The sequence below is a fragment of the Catharus ustulatus genome, chromosome 3 (genome assembly GCF_009819885.2).
Source record: "Catharus ustulatus isolate bCatUst1 chromosome 3, bCatUst1.pri.v2, whole genome shotgun sequence".
Taxonomy (NCBI): Eukaryota; Metazoa; Chordata; class Aves; order Passeriformes; family Turdidae; genus Catharus; species Catharus ustulatus.
The window spans coordinates 49,112,901-49,126,112 of NC_046223.1; the positions used below are offsets into that span (position 1 = coordinate 49,112,901).

Sequence of the window (13,212 nt, forward strand, 5' to 3'; positions counted from 1 at the left end):
AGCCTGTGTGCCATTTCTGCTGGCTGCTCTGTATCATCCTTGCATTTCGACCAATAATCTTAACTCTGAGCAGCGTCACCTCCATGCATTCCTGATAATCTCTACTTTTCACAGCATCAATTCCCTTGCAGTATAGCTGAATTCTTTAGCTTTTGGGTTTTTTGCCCATTGCATCCAAAGAAGAGAACAGAGATGATGAAAGTGTGCATAAAGCACACTCCAGTGTGCCTGCCTGACAGCACCATTATTAACTTACCCTTCCAGCCACAATCAGGTAAATACAAAACCAACTCACATTTCTCCTTCACATGCTCAGAAAAGAAAATCCACGTGTTTATGTTCAAAATCCACATTTAAATAAACCAGTGGTCAAATCTTTCTATCTTACAGTGTCTGCAAGGTCAAATTTGTATTTGCAAAAAACCTTCCCCTTCTCCCATCCCACTGCCCCCACAACAACCTTACTGCAGGCTCTTCCAAGATCCCAGTGTCAGAAACACAACCATTAAGGAGTGCTGGTGCTCTCATTACACGCACACTGATCTTCTACAGCTTACAACTGATATTTGACATTCACTGCATGCTGCAGCTTGGCATACAATACCATTTCCAGACAAACCAAAGAAAACTCAAAACTGTTTTCAGCTGTGAGACATCAGGAATTGATTTATGCTGGTTGCAATTTAACTTTCAACCTTCAAACTAAGATCCTTTCCCATTCACTTTAAATATTCTGCAGTGAAGTTTTTTTACACTCCAGTGGCCGTTTCTCATGGAGCTGCCTTCCAGCACCTTCCTGCCATACCTGTGGGTACTTAAGCAGAGCCTAACCCTGCAAACCCTCCCTTGGGACAGACCCTGCGATAGTGGATCCGGTGATTCCATTGCCAGTAGACAGTCACTTCCAAGGCTTGGTAACACCCTTGTTTTTCCCATGGAATCTGCACGTGGAGGTCGATATGCAGCAACACTTGGTTCTTCACTCTGGTCTTGGCTCATGCAAGGAGACTGATCAACAGTGTTTTTTGTGTTAGTTGAACTCCTTGCAAAAAAGGCAGAGTCCTTAAAAATAAAACAGAAGGAATGCTGTGGTACTGCATTATAATATTTTAGCTCTCAAAAATGTTGCTATGTTGTTTTAGGCTAATGTTCTAACAATCACAGATGTTCCCTTTCTTAAAATGGAGGGAAAGATCAGAGCAGCATTACTGTGAGCTGGGAATTACAGGTCTTTATTTTTTAAAAGCATGTAGAATTTTATTCTTTGGCAGACAATGTTTTTTCGTTTGAGAAGAGGATAAGACCTGGCATGCAGTATGGTTTCCTTTGCTAGTCCAAAAATGTACCTGTATGTTTTATTGTACAAATACTTGTACAAATTTTATTGTATCAAATACTGAAAAGAGGAAAAATTCCATGGCTTGAATTCATAGATGTGATCTCCAGCATTTAAAATTTGTGGCTTTGCTCGTGTGTTTATGATATAATGTACCATTCTGCATCCTAACACTCAAACGATTCATCAAAGATCCAATGATAAAAGAATTGTAAAGAAACTGGAATGCTTTAAATATACCATCAGGTTCATGTACTTTCAGTTCTGCCAAGCTACTTCTCTACATGCAAGAAGAGAACATTTGAGATAATTGGACTTAGCCCTGCATCACCAAGAAAATTCATGTGGAAGGGAAGTAAATTGAACAGAAACAAAAAAAGGCACAATTTGTCATTGTCACTTGAAACTTAAGAATAAAATTTATTTTTTTTCCAGAATGCTGCATTTTAACAACAGTTGATTCTCTCTTTAGTGTGAAAGCACCAATACTTCACTTACATTGTAACATCACTCTGACTACTGAAGCTTTTATGCCTGGCCATCAAATACCATATCTAGTAAAAATGTAGTATATGGAGACTAAGTTGTTTCTCTCCTGGATAAAACTTCTACTTAGCAGCCATGGAACACAGGACAATGCACTTCGATGTCCTGACCACACATCTCAGGTGAATAAAACAATTTGGACTTCAGCTCAGACCTCTGGATTGTTTGGGAGATGGAATAACCCAGGAGCAACCTGCAGTCTCACTGCTCAAGTATGACTTCCAGAGGGTGTCCTATGCTGTATCCAACCCTGCTCTCTTGGGTGCAACTCCAGTGTCCTACCCACAGCCCCTGTATCCAGGCATGAAAATTAGTGTAAGCAAGAGGACTATGGCGCCAGGAAGAAATGTGCAAGTTTTATTTTTAAACATCGTTGGATTGAAAAACAAAGAATCATATGGCTTATTGATATTTCAGGAGATAGTAGTGAATAAGTTACAGAAGATTTCATTCCAAAACATATGTTGCTTTCATTTAAAGCTAAGCTAACGTAGACATACATTTTCTTATTTTTCTAAGTGTTGAACAGCCACCTTTTTCCTCCCACAAAGATCTCCAATTATATGCATTGGCACTTTCTACAAAGATCTTGTGGACTAAAGGCTTACAGTGATTTCTTTTTGTCTAAGAAATATTAATCAGACCCAAATATAATTATTTAAATCAACTTCTTCCTGAGCAACTTAGAATTTGGAATGTGCTGAAAAGTTTCAATAAATAAGTCAAAGATTTACCAGCTTATAACGTACCTTTTAAAAGTTAAGCAAAATATATTTAATGACAGAGAAATAGGCCATAGGACCAGGAATATTAGATGCTATGTGCCAGATAAATTTAAGAATTACTGTTTGAGGAGGAGAGGCCAGGTTGATTGTTACGAAAATACAACAATATTAAAACCTAGCGAATAAATCACTAAGCAGCTTCTGTATTTAGATTATAAGTAGTGATGGCTGAAGATACCATTAAATAAACAAACAGATAGAAACAGACTTTACTGTAAGTGGCAGTGAACTCTCAGGAAGGGTGAAGGTGTTAAGTGACTATAATTCTGTTAAAATGTTGGCAGAAAAAGGATTGAAACAGAATTTCAGAAACATGAGAATACTATTCTTTCCAAAATATAACAACTCCACAGTGTGTAAACTAATCATTACTCTTTCAATGTAATTTCATAGAAACCACTTAAAATATACAATGCAGCAGATTCATATTTTAGCTAATATGTTAGTTACCATTTTCAGCTTTCTTTAATGTGCTCCCCCACAGTACTGCATCGCTACCACCAACCTGGGATGTTAATAATGAGAACAGAATCTTCTTCCTAGCATTTTCCGTAAGTTAGCATCTTGTCTCAACTCTCTTTTTTTTTCATTCTCTGTGTATAGGTAAAGTCTGACCATAATTTCTATTGGCTCTCAGCAGGCTCATGGAAGAGAAAATCCTTGGAAAGCCCATTTGAGCTGATCCCGAGTTTATATGCTTCATCCATCACAAAATAACTTTTGCTTGATACAGCAAACTGAAGTATGACCTTGCAGATGGCAGTTGTGAAACAGGAACCAAAAATTTTCTGGTAGATGTTTGAGAAAGGATGTGAGATAGACAGAGGTGGATTGTCCTCATCCTGACAAGGAGCTGCAACATCTTGTACCTGCTTCTCTTCCTGTTAGTCCAGCTTTCTCTGGAAACTGTAACAGTGTGTAAGAGGCCAAGGCCCCACCAAGACCCCAAACTCCCCCCTATTCTGCTGTGTAGCAGAAGGCCAAAGAGCTCTGCCCAGAGCTGACTGTGGGTCTGTCGCTTCTGCACCACCAGGACTGGCAGGCTGCCCAACAGCCAGCACATCCATACATCAGAGGGAATCCCACTCCAGGGACACCTGAATAACAACAGCACCTCACATACTGGTGCTCCTTCTCCTTCTCCTCCCAGCTTCCACTGGTCCCTTTTCCTAGTGTTGGTAGATAATATTTGTAGTGATTAACAAGGGCAGCTTTCACAGTGACTCTCTTAATAACCTATCACTGAATCAGCTTTGGTTTCGGAGAGCGAGTCTTCTTGTATTTGTTTGATGATTCTGAAATATTTCAACTAGAGAAGCTGTGTATGTTCATCTTGTCAATTTTCCTTCTAGCCACACTAAAAGCAGGAGTATGGTGATTGTGCTGGTGGGGAAGCTGCGTTCAGATGTGAACAATTAAATTCTGCAGTTGCAGAAATACAGGTCGTGCTTAATAGAAGTTCCAGATCACCTGAGCTTTTTAATGAGTAGTTTTTTCTGTATCTCTTTGGATTTGTGACCCAAAAGAATAATGAAAATCTAAAAATACCATTCTTGAACAAAAACCCCATATGTTACACCTTTTTCTTTAGAGTCTAATAGAAACATACTCAACTGCTGAAATAAATCTCTGCCTGTCACTTTAAATTTGTTGTTGCCATTCACTGACCCAGTAACTTTTCCCACTCAATGAACTAGAAGATTTTACCAAAAATACCTGGTTCCTGTAACTTGCCTTACACTCACTAGTACTGATTTGGCAGAACAGCAGCCTTGCTCTTCCAGCACAGGTAATTCAAGGAGCTGCTACCTAGCCTCCTGAGCCTGTTATCCTTGGATTTGAAGACAAAGCAATGGCTCTAACCATACCACTGGGATACCAGTGTGCTTTGGACAGAAACAGGCACTCTTCCCAAACAGCTCACCGCCTCTAGTTCACTTGCTGGTAGTTCATGCTACAGTGTTATGCCATGAAGACTTGTTTCTGGTCAAAGAGAGAGATGAGAATCTGTAAGATTTAATTTTCAAGAATTCCTAATCTATTCTTTTGTATTTTGCTGTTCACAAAGGATTATTGTGTATTCCAAAAGTTATTTTGTGACAGATGGCAGGTACTTCTCTCTTGAACTAAGCTATAGCAAGGATGCTATAGAGCCAACACTGTATAATGAATCAAACCTGCAAAATCAGGTATCTCCCAAAGGCTCCAGCATGTGGAATGGTCGGTCTCTTCTGTTCCATTTCAAATCCGCTGCGCATTAACTCAGTTCCTTAAGGAATTACTTTTAATAATAATTAAAAAAAATCTTAAGAAAGCTGGAGGGGTCACGAGAAGAGAAAGGATAGCTCTTCCATCCATCACCTTTTGTAGATATCCTCTAGCCACTTTTCATCATCTTCTTCCTCATCATTTATTGGTTCCTCTGTTTCCAGGGGAGAAGGAATGAAGAACTCAGGCCTGGGACTTGGTTTCCTGGTATGAGACTTCAGTCCAAACTTGCGCTTTAGCAGGTGGAATTGTTCTTTGACATAGTAATAAAACTCATATTCATATCTCATGCGTTGGTAGAGGATCTGTATTGCTTCTGGAGAGGGGACGGTCTTTTTCACTGTCACAGTCAGATTGCCAAGTTTCCTATGTTCTGTAAAGAAAGAACAACAAGCAACATGGTGGGTGCTGATTAGTGAGACCAGACTTAAACTTCTTAATTTAAATATTAAGGCATTGCCCTACTACATAACTGATACAAGTGAGTTCAAGCTGTCTCTAAGAATAGATTTACTTTTAACAAGATATGAAAAAATACAGATGTTTGAAGTCAGACTGGCATATTTAAATATGGTAGTTCATACATATCTTGTCTGCGGTCACTGAAGATCTTAATTGTCAATGGTTATCTGAAAAGGCAAACCATGTCATATGAACTATGAGCATGAGCTACACATAGAGAAACCCACTATCTTGCCTAGCTTTGGAAATTTGGTGTCAGGCACATCACCGAGCTTCACTAATCAATTATTTTCTGTGTGCCATATGGTGACCTGTCTCAGTTGTGCTTTATTATAGTTCAAATCTAAACAGGTGCTTGTAAACCTGAATCCATCTCAGGGTAGTACTGAAGGATTGTTGGCATCACCACGACACCTTAGGATCAAATACGACTGCTAACTTTCTCGTCCTGTTAATGGAAGCAGACTCATCTTCCTGTCATACCCTGGAAGATTTCACTACTATTTTGTTCGCCTGCTTTGGTAAATTGAAATACAAACCTTTTATTGTTGATAAAGAATTAGATTACTAACAAAAATACTGAATTGTCTCTTTCCCTTCCCTCTCAATAGATGAGTCTAGCACTGGAGATGAATGTGTCTGAAAGAGGTGTAAACTCTGAAGGCAATAATTTTGCTCTTTTCTAGAGGGCAATAGGCTACTAGAGCATCCTAAGTATTTTCATCCTAAGTATATAACATGGAAAGCTAAATCTTATTGTAACACCAGTTCTTCAAGTCAGAAGTACTCAAAAGGGTCAGGCCTTGAAGGACGGCGAAGAAAAAGCTTACATGGAGGAAGCAGACGACAAAGACTATTTCATGTTTCCAACTGGGTTCCAGTGGCAGCAACCACCCTCACTTCCACAGGGAGTCCCTGAATCAAAATGTGATTTTACCACGGGTAGAACTTTGTCCATGTGAGCATAAAAAATGGAGGTCTTCTGAAACACCTGCCAGCAAAGCTTAACACATGCTTAACATCTCTACAGAGAAACAATTGCTTACACATAAAGCTAAGGAATGCAATGCTAGAAACTTTCCTAGCAGGAAAAGTTGTTCTTGGGATCCCACAAGCTATATGTTTATGCAAGAGAAAAAATCGAGAATAGCTTTTTAGGGAAGAGAGGAACTTTAAACAAAGACAAACGCTTTTATCCCAAGAAGTAATAAAATACGAGTAAGTCCATCTAGAAAGCACAAGAGCAAGAATCTTTAGACAAAAAGTTGGTACAAGATTTTACATCTTGAAAAGTACAACAGATGAGCAGAGCACAACATTGAACATGAACTGCTTTCTTTAAATTTTAAAAGACTAATATTCATATAGCTTAAGGTAGCCACACTTGTAAAAAAATTTGATTTTCAGTCAGTGGACACACATTTTCCTCCTTGAGAGAAGAGTAACTAAAGGAAAACAACTCAGAACACTTTAATAATACTACATGAGACAGGTGCTGCTGGGGTGGACATTCTCTTATTCACTGGATTTCATTATGAAAAATTAAACACCCATCTGGTGCAGAAGAAAAAAGTTATATCTGAAATAGTCAGTTTTGTTTATCAACTGCGGCAGATTAATTTGAAATGTAGAAAGAATGATACGAAGAGATGCTGACTAGCTTAACCAATGCAACACTGTTCTAAATCACAAAAAAAATTTTTAAAGCATTAATTCTATTTCACATCTATACTTTTAGTTCATTTCTCTAAACAAAGAATGGTTTTTATTAGTTGGTAACTATTAAATTGTACTACTGTATAATTAAATGGAACTTTTACATCAGACTTGGTAGTTCTTTACACTGAAATCAGCCTCTAGTCGTATATAAGTAATACAACAACTCAGTACACAGAGCTCTCTGTTCTTTAATTACAGTGATCTATGGTGAAATATGCTCTGTATTTACAGTCTGTTTATCAGCTTGCTTACTTTTATTTAGATAGTAGTGAACTTATTAAAATATACAAAAACTCCAGAAAGAAAGGTGCAATTTTTAACATGCTGTTTAGCTAAGAAAAAGTGTAGAGGAAGGATCAGGAAATGCTTGCATTCCAAACAGACATTGGCACAGAAAGAAGGACCTGTATTTAGCGAATAGTGTGAAGTATTTTTGGTGAAAATATCTAGGTTCCCCAAGACCTTATTCTCCTCTGCACCACCTTCACCCACAGACCAGAACAGACTAACAAATGTCTCATCTTGTTAAAGTTTCAGTCAAGTTGTTCAAGTTACCTTCAAATTGCCATTGATGGGTATGAGGTGTCTACCTTCCAGTACTGTACTCGGTCTGTCCTTGGATGAGAAAACTTACTTATGATTATTGACCACTTCAAGACATTCCTCTATTGTGCTTAGCTGATAGCTCCTGCCAGCTTTACAGTCTGGTTTTCTTTACAAATTCAGCAGCAAATATACACTACTAAATACTGCATTTATTAGCTTAAGTCTTTATACTGCCTGCCAACTTTGTTTTTATTTTACGTAAGTTATTTCTGCTACAGAAAACTCCATTTAGGTCACTGGAAAAAGCCCTTCACTTATACGGTCCCTCCAGGACTGTAAGTGGGGAAAGCCACTTTCACAGCTCCTGCTCCCTTCGGTGGCTGCTTCTCCCAGCAGAGAGAGGCACTTGTGCTTAGCCCAGGAGCGCTGCCAAGGATGACAAGGTGAAAAGCACGAGACTGTTTTCTTTGGGGAGCAGTCTGTGGGGGCAGCAGTGGCCAAAGGCAGTGTCCTACTCGTGTGCAGGCAGGGAGCAGCCCCGTGCTCCGTGCCACCCTCGCAGCCCAGCACACTCCTCCTGTGAATTTGCTGTTGCACAGGGATTTCTGGATGCGTGCAATTCTCTGCTCTGTGTACACACCTACGACTACAGAAGTACATGTCTGACCAGAGAGAAACACCCACACTCTGGAAGCCTGCAAGGGCTGTGTAAATTTTCTGGCTTCTCTTTGTTTGCCATGCAGCACAATAATCAGAAATGCAGAGTATGAAGAGCTGTGAGGTGTAGGCTGTTGGATGGCATGAGCTGGGCTTGTGCCTGGCTGCAGGCTCAGCCTTTTGATAAAACAAGTGAACTCTGCTATTTTTTGTACTTGAATTTTATTTAGAGTGTGTTTTAATCTTAAACACTTTTAAAAGGCTCTCTAATAGAAATATGGATGAAATCACAAAACTACCCCTTGAAGTCACCTCAACCACCTTTTCTCATCATAGAGGCAAAATGGAAAATTAAGTAGATCTGGCTTAAAGCCAAAATACCAATCTGCATATGTTACATAAACCCAGCTGCCCCACCAAAGAACCCCCATTTTATGACCTTTGAGACAGCTAACCAGATGGAGGGCAACAAACTATACCATTTACTTCTTAGGGCTATTTTTTTAAAAACGTGTTTGCTTTGGCGTTATTTTAAATCACTAGAAGAATGTACTATACAGTAATGCAACCCCCCTTCTTTATATAACTACTGAAGTGAAAAATTAATGCAAAAATACTAACTAGGATGCAAACAATATCCAGTAATAAAACTCATGCCCTGCCAAGGTAAAACTACAACTGATGGGAGATATAGGACTGGGAAAATGCATGTTACTGTAGAAAAGATGCTCTTAAAATAGAAGGGGGGTGGGGGGGAAGGTACTGTTAGTTTCTTTTCTGCCTTGTAAGAAAGTTTCCAGTTGCAAGAAGATTTTGTCCCGACCATGTCTGCACACAGACATTACTATACAGTAATGTAACCTCCCATTATTGCAGGCTGCAGTAATGCAGCCTGCTCATACCCTGAATTAAGACTAAACTGGCATGCAGATAGGAATGAAGAAAATCAAATTCTTTTGGGTTACCAGTTGATGAGTGTTTACTGTTACTTTCCACACTCTCACTTTTTTTTTTGCTAAGAAATGGACATTACTCACTCCAGCAATCCAAACCATAGGGAAAAGTGAGTTTTATAACTTGTGGCTTCAAAACCCCTGAATTGCCATATTTAGACAAAATGATCCTAAAGCATTCTCCACCACAGAATAAAATTTCAGAACGATGTGCCCTCCAGTGTCTGGGGGTGCCACGCAGAGGCTGCTCCTCAGTGCCTCTCCTGGATGAAGGCACAGGGAGGCAGTGCCCCTTGGGGGGCCTTGAGGAGAGGTGAGCCAGGCTGGAGGTAGTGCAGGGTGGCTGCAGGCCAGCAAAACCGTGGGCTTGCTGGGCTCACACCCGCGGTGGAAGAACGCCACGCCGAGCTGCGTAGCTCCCACGGCTGTGCGAACACGATGGCTGCCACAGATACAGCAAACTCATTTCCTGCAACTGTGCAAGGAGGCCCCGTGTCTCAATCGTATGCAGCTGAGTTACAGCACATACCTACTTCTCCAGAGTTTTAAATGGACATAAATGTATGTCACTGTGGTTAGATGGGATGTATGAAGGGGCGAGGGTCTCTGCTTGATCTGCCTCTCATTGCTGTGCTGCCAACCAGGGCTCTGATGGCTATGCTACAAATTATCTCCCCTGGAATGCACAGCTTCAGGCTAGCAAAAAATTTTCTGGCACAACCGATTGGATTTCCAAACTTGAAATTTTGAAGGGTATCTGGAAAAGGACAGTTTGAGGAGAATGGATGAGATGCTGACGTGCTGGGCTCACACATCTTTCCAATGGTCACAGGGCTACTGCCTCTCAGGGGTCTCATCCCTAGGCAAGTCCCTGGATTCTGAGCCAGAGGAGGGATGGTGTGCTGCAGCCACACTCTGCAATGGAGCACCTTGCTTAGGCTGCCGTTTGTTAATGGAAAGCAGGGATGGTGGAGAAAAATCTGACAGACACCAAACAGGCAGAAATATATTAAAAATCAAAACTGATGGAAAAGTGAAGTAGCAATTTCTCCCACAGTATCTACCAGTTTTATCTGAAACACCATGAATCCCAGTTATTAACCAGTTATTAACAGTTATTTACTACTAGTTTACTCTCTTCACACCAACAAAATATGGTGTAAGTTTTAATGACATATAAAGATTAGACCCTCACGTGCATACTGGGGACAGTTATGCTAGGCTCACAGCACTGCTTGCTTTGTTTTACCACTTCTATCTTGAATTATTGTGGTGCTTTGCTGATACAGAACAACTCCTAACTCCAGGGGATTAGGAGAACTCTCGCACACAGCCATTTCCTATCTCCTAAAGGTCATATATGGATCTGTCTGAAAGAGTAGCTCTCCAGAGGTCATGGAAACTCCCAGAACTTCAGAGATCTGCAATCCTAGGAAATGGAACATCCTATTATTTATCAAACAGGGATCTTGGGAGCAAATACACCAGACTGTAATTAGCCTGGACACTGTAAAATGATGGCTGTCAGTGACAGAGATGGAACTAGGTGAGATGACAATGTTCTTTCTTTTTTCTTACCACTACAATGAATAAAGAAACTAGAGGAAAGAATAGTCTCCCTGTTAACCTTATATAATTCCATCATTTATTTTAAGATAGACAAAATGCAGGAAGCTCTGATAATGGTAAGGAGGCAAAGAAAAATAGAGGGATACCAAAACAGAGATTAACCAGGAAGAGCTCAAAGAGATAATCTGAACAATATGTAAACAAACAACTACTAATGTTCAAGGATGTAAACATCAAGGAGGCATGACATTAAAAAAAAAGGAAGAAAAATGAAGAAAAAAGAAAATAAAAGTTAGTGATAAGTAATAAATATTAGAAGTACCTTATGATAAGGGCCGATAAGGTCATAAATTACAAACATCTTCCTACACTATGCAAGTAGTGAAAACATTGCAGAGGTCAGCACTGCACTGCTCTGGCTGTCAACTGGGCAATGCAACAGTGATATGAACTCAATAGTGCTCTCACATATTACTTGAGCTGTTAAAGGCATTACATCACTATTATGAAACACTTGCCATACAACACACTCTTCAATGCAAATATGTAACTTTCTCCAGCTACCACTCTGAAGTCTCTTCTTCAACCAGTAAGTATTGTAACGAAATCTCTAAACTCTCTTCCTGGAAATGTCACCGTACTATGCCTTTGCTCCTACCAGCTCAGAGCTGTGCATCCAACAACACGAATTTCCAGCTGCAAGGGACACTACAGCCAACCCTCCTGTACCACATACTGCCTCTGATGATGTCCTCAGCCTGGAAATGTGCTGTATCTCACACAAGATCAGGCAACAAATCTCAGCAGGAACTTCTAAGAGGCTCCCTTATTTGGTGCATTTTGATGTTGCATTCCCAGTTCAGGTAGGTTAACACAGAAGAAAAAGAAAAGTTGAAGAATAACCCACACTGGTAGAATGAACAGGCAGATTCTTATGAGAATGTGGTCAGGTACTTTTATAGCCATTAAGCAAATTTTAAGTTGAACTAGACAGAGTTGGAGGTGCCAAAACCAAAGTCATCTGCAGAGGAAATGCCAGGATTGTCTAGTTTGAAGCAACTGCTATGGTTGCAGCTTGTACACTGCAATTTCTAATGTATCTTTTATAGCTGTTTAAGAGTTATTGAATGAATCCAGTCAAATCTGGATCTGACAAAACCACAGTTTAAAAACAGGTTTGTTACAGATTGTGAACAGTGCTGCATAGTAGGTTATGCAGATACCAACATTATCACTTTCTTGCAGACAGAAGAGAGAGTTGCAGTGACTGAGACAAATTTCAGCAGTGCTTACGAGCAGGAAAAGCTTCACCACAGCTATGCAATGCAGAAAATCTGCAGAGACACAGCCCAGCACTTGAGAATCTAGAGCAGGCATCTTGCCTTTGTGCTTCAAGTCATGGTAGGCTGCTATCCGAGATTTTTGTCCCCATAAAGGAAATGATGAAGAGGCATGGTGTGCAAGCTAAGATGTCTGAAAGAGACAGAGAGAGGTGGAGGTGTCCTTACTTCCATATATAGTATTGGTAACTGAAACACTGGTATATAGTATCCAGTTTTGTAACCACATCCTAAATCAGAAAGAATATGAAAACAACCTCAGAATGAACACTGGGGTTGAAAGGGACACTTTGGAGAAAGATGATAAATTCATTCTGGTCAGCCTACCAAAAAAAGATGATTGAGAGGTGACTTGTTTACAGCATCTGCATATTTTCATGGTGAGAAAAGTATGGGTACTGCAGGGCTGGAAGCATGAACCAGACAAATGCAGACTGGAAGTACGGCACTGCTTTCTTGAAGTGGTGAAGGTGATTAATCATTAGTACAAAACAACACAGTTGATTTGCTATCACTTGATAATTTTGCATCAATGATGGATAACTTCATGAACTCCAGAAGTATCTGGTCTCTATGCACAAGAGAGACTGTGTGGCCTGTGGCACACAGGAAGCCAAGCTCAATGACCCAAGGATCCATTCAAGCCTTTCACAGATCCAAGTTTCAAATGTCTTGTTTGTGTCAGCTTCCAAGTCAGAAGCACCACATGCAAAAACCTTTTTCACTGCAGATACCTCAGTGTGAATACCTTTTCTAGAAGATGTCTGAACACCTAACTTGCTAAGTTGTCCACTTCTTGACTGTTCAAACTTAGTGGCCACCACCCTATAGTATCAGGCCTTGCAGGAATGGGAAATAATCCTATATGTTTTTTAAAAAAAGTTGAGAACACGGCCTTAAAATTATTAATTCTAAATGCAGCCTCTTAGACTCAAACCTGAGTCTTCCAAGAGCATACATATGACTGTTTATTTCTTTATATAATTACTGAAATGAAAAATTAAAGCAAAAATACTAACTAGGATGCAAAT

The 13,212-nt window shown here is 39.9% G+C and overlaps 1 protein-coding gene across 1 annotated transcript in view; it reads right to left on the minus strand.

Moving 5' to 3' along the window:
* Positions 1–1,736: 1,736 nt before the first annotated feature.
* UST (uronyl 2-sulfotransferase) overlaps positions 1,737–13,212 on the minus strand; it is a 155,560-nt gene continuing 144,084 nt past the window's right edge. The window contains exon 8 of the mRNA XM_033056417.1: positions 1,737–5,308. Within this exon, the coding sequence (XP_032912308.1) occupies positions 5,025–5,308 (284 nt within the window). The 3' untranslated portion in view covers positions 1,737–5,024. The remainder of the gene's footprint in view (positions 5,309–13,212) is intronic.